This window comes from Aplysia californica, unplaced genomic scaffold, assembly GCF_000002075.1.
Source record: "Aplysia californica isolate F4 #8 unplaced genomic scaffold, AplCal3.0 scaffold00009, whole genome shotgun sequence".
NCBI lineage: Eukaryota > Metazoa > Mollusca > Gastropoda > Aplysiida > Aplysiidae > Aplysia > Aplysia californica.
Genome location: NW_004797279.1, coordinates 3059280 through 3061922, shown reverse-complemented (window position 1 = coordinate 3061922; position 2643 = coordinate 3059280). Strand labels below are relative to the sequence as shown.

Below are 2643 nucleotides of genomic sequence, written 5' to 3'. Positions count from 1 at the left end.
TTATCTATCTATCTATCTATCTATCTATCTATCTATCTATCTATCTATCTATCTATCTATCTATCTATCTATCTAAAAAGTAAACCAAAAATAATCTTTAAAAAAAACAAATACTGGCGCTGATATGACCTTATGCAGTTGCGAGTGCCGTAAAACTCTTACTAAAACTAAACTAAAAAAGCAAATGTCACAGTCAACAAAGTGTCAGCGATATTTGCCTCTATAATAAACGTTTCTTCTCCCCACTCCACTCCCTTTTACAACAGCAGAAAAGCCGTATATCCTCATGAATGACAAAAACCTATTCATCGAATTTTAACTCTCAAATATTATATTTTCTCTCTAGAAATAATTATAGAAATCCGATTCCCCACAGGGCCTGAATTTTGTATTCTTTACTCCTGTTGATTTAATATAGGAGGAATCAATTTCAATCAGCTAAGCCAAACATGATTACATAGCTTTTTTAGAAGCCTGTATTTAATCTCTGCTTGTTCTTAAGATGCTAATCTCTCTTCCACTAATGAGATCTCTCTCTCTCTCTCTCTCTCTCTCTCTCTCTCTCTCTCTCTCTCTCTCTCTCTCTCCTCTTTCTCCCCTCTCTTTCACTCTCTCTCTATCTCGTTCTCTCTCTCTCTCTCTCTCTCTCTCTCTCTCTCTCTCTCTCTCTCTTTCTGTATTAGCCTGCCTGTACGTGTCTTTCTTCCTGACACCCTAAGTTCACCCTTCTATCTCTCTAGAAGTGGATTATGAAGCCGTGGAACAGAAAATTTAAATACATGAAGTTCAAATAAAAGAAATATTCCGATTTTCACGATATTTTCTGTTTCCGTTATTCATCTTAGCATTTATCATTGCCTCAAACAACAGGAAGAACAACGGGGGATAAAGATATGACATATACACTGTTGCATGTGCCTCCTCAACGATCCCAGAAAGTACAGGAACAATCTCATTAAATAAAAAGATGCAACGACAGCTTTATTTAAAAAAAAACAAAACAGGAACAAACCAATAAACAAACCAACCAGGAAAATCTACCACTCAAAAAATTCAAAAACCAACAAACAAACAAAGATAAAGGAAGGAAAGGGTTTCTAGACGTGCAGACAAATGATGTACGAGACAAGAACCAAAAAACAAATCCAACATTAAAAAAAAACCCAAAATACCCCGGCCTCTTTCGAACCCCCCCCCCCCCCCAAACCACAATAAACAAAACAAAAGAAAGCGAGAAAAATAGACAAAGAAATACGCAATCTGAGAAGTAGGATAGAAAGAAAGACAAAAGGAAAAACAGTTAATGAGAGGAAACAAGCAGATCATATGAAAACTGAAAAAGAGGGATTAATAGTAATAATACTATACTATATTTCCTTACAGAAGTTGGTCATTCGATTTCAAAACGCATGAGATTAAGAGCTCTCCTTACTTGTAGACAAAGTTTGCTGGATGACAGTAATATCGTGCCAGACAACCATGGGTGGGCGGTGTTGCCAAGTACTTCAGCTTCTCGCAAAGATTGTAGCGGCCATTTTTGCACAAACCACAGTTGCCACACGGCTGGTTGGGCTCTATAGCGACTCGATCACCTGTGAAAAGATAGGAGAGAGTGTAATATGTGTCACGATGCGGTGGAATTAGGCGGTCGTCAATTTTTTTGACATGAGAAGTTATTGGTATCATTTTAAAACCTGTTCATTTGCCTATCTTTGGTTGAAAAAAGACTCATCTATCTTGAAAAAAAAATTAAAAAATTTGCGATTGAATGAGGTGGGGGTCACTGGTTTTGGAGATGAAATTAGTGAGAAAATGGCCGCCAAAGTTTGATAATTTCCAAAGGTTGAAAATCTTTAAAAAAATGAAAATCTACTTTTTGAGCTTTTAATCAGGCCGTTTCAGTACAGTAAAATCCAAACAGAAACGTATTCTAAAATGGATATAAAAGGTGTTAAGCCAAATGCAAGAATTCATGAAAATCAAATTGGGTCTTTAAAAAAAAAAAAGATACTCAGTACTTTCCTGTAAAACCTTCCTTTATTTCATTTCCTGTTTGTTCTCCTAAGTTCGTTTCCAGCATGACACGTCGTGACCTTCAAGTATGAGATTCTATTTACTGTAGACAATAGTAAGAGCCTTGTTTGGATCTTATCTCGCGAAGATAAATGACGGTCATAATTGCTGTACTTGTAACTGTAGTGTCACATTGTGTCGCATAGTGCTAGAAAAGGAATTGTGGAAGCTGTCATATGTGGAAATATTTCGCTACCTTAGGTTTACTAAGTTCTATCTGACATTTTTAGCGTTTTGAGTTACTAAGACTATAGGTCCGAAACCAATGATATATCTGCTCAATCAAAATCGATTCATTTTTCGGAGTCGTTATCAAAATATTCAAAGAATTGTATTTGAAAAAAGCTTGACATGTAGTGAAACTCCAAATTTTAAATGTCAAATAACAACAACAACAACTAGATACTGAGCACATACTACATTGTAATTGTGATGAAGCGGTTTGTCAAATATGTGACATTTTTCTCTGAATTATTCCAAAAAAAAAGTAAGGCTGATCAGAAATGATTTTATTAATTATTTAGAGTGAGTAAACAACTGTTGAGGTCTATTCCAAGACCCTGACCCCTT

The 2643-nt window shown here is 35.6% G+C and overlaps 1 protein-coding gene across 1 annotated transcript in view; it reads right to left on the bottom strand.

The window, feature by feature from the left end:
* Positions 1-2643, bottom strand: part of LOC101862465 (sorbitol dehydrogenase) — a gene marked incomplete in the record, with an annotated part of 17693 nt that overhangs the window by 8568 nt on the left and 6482 nt on the right. The window contains 1 exon segment of the mRNA XM_013082883.1: positions 1433-1592. Within this exon segment, the coding sequence (XP_012938337.1) occupies positions 1433-1592 (160 nt within the window).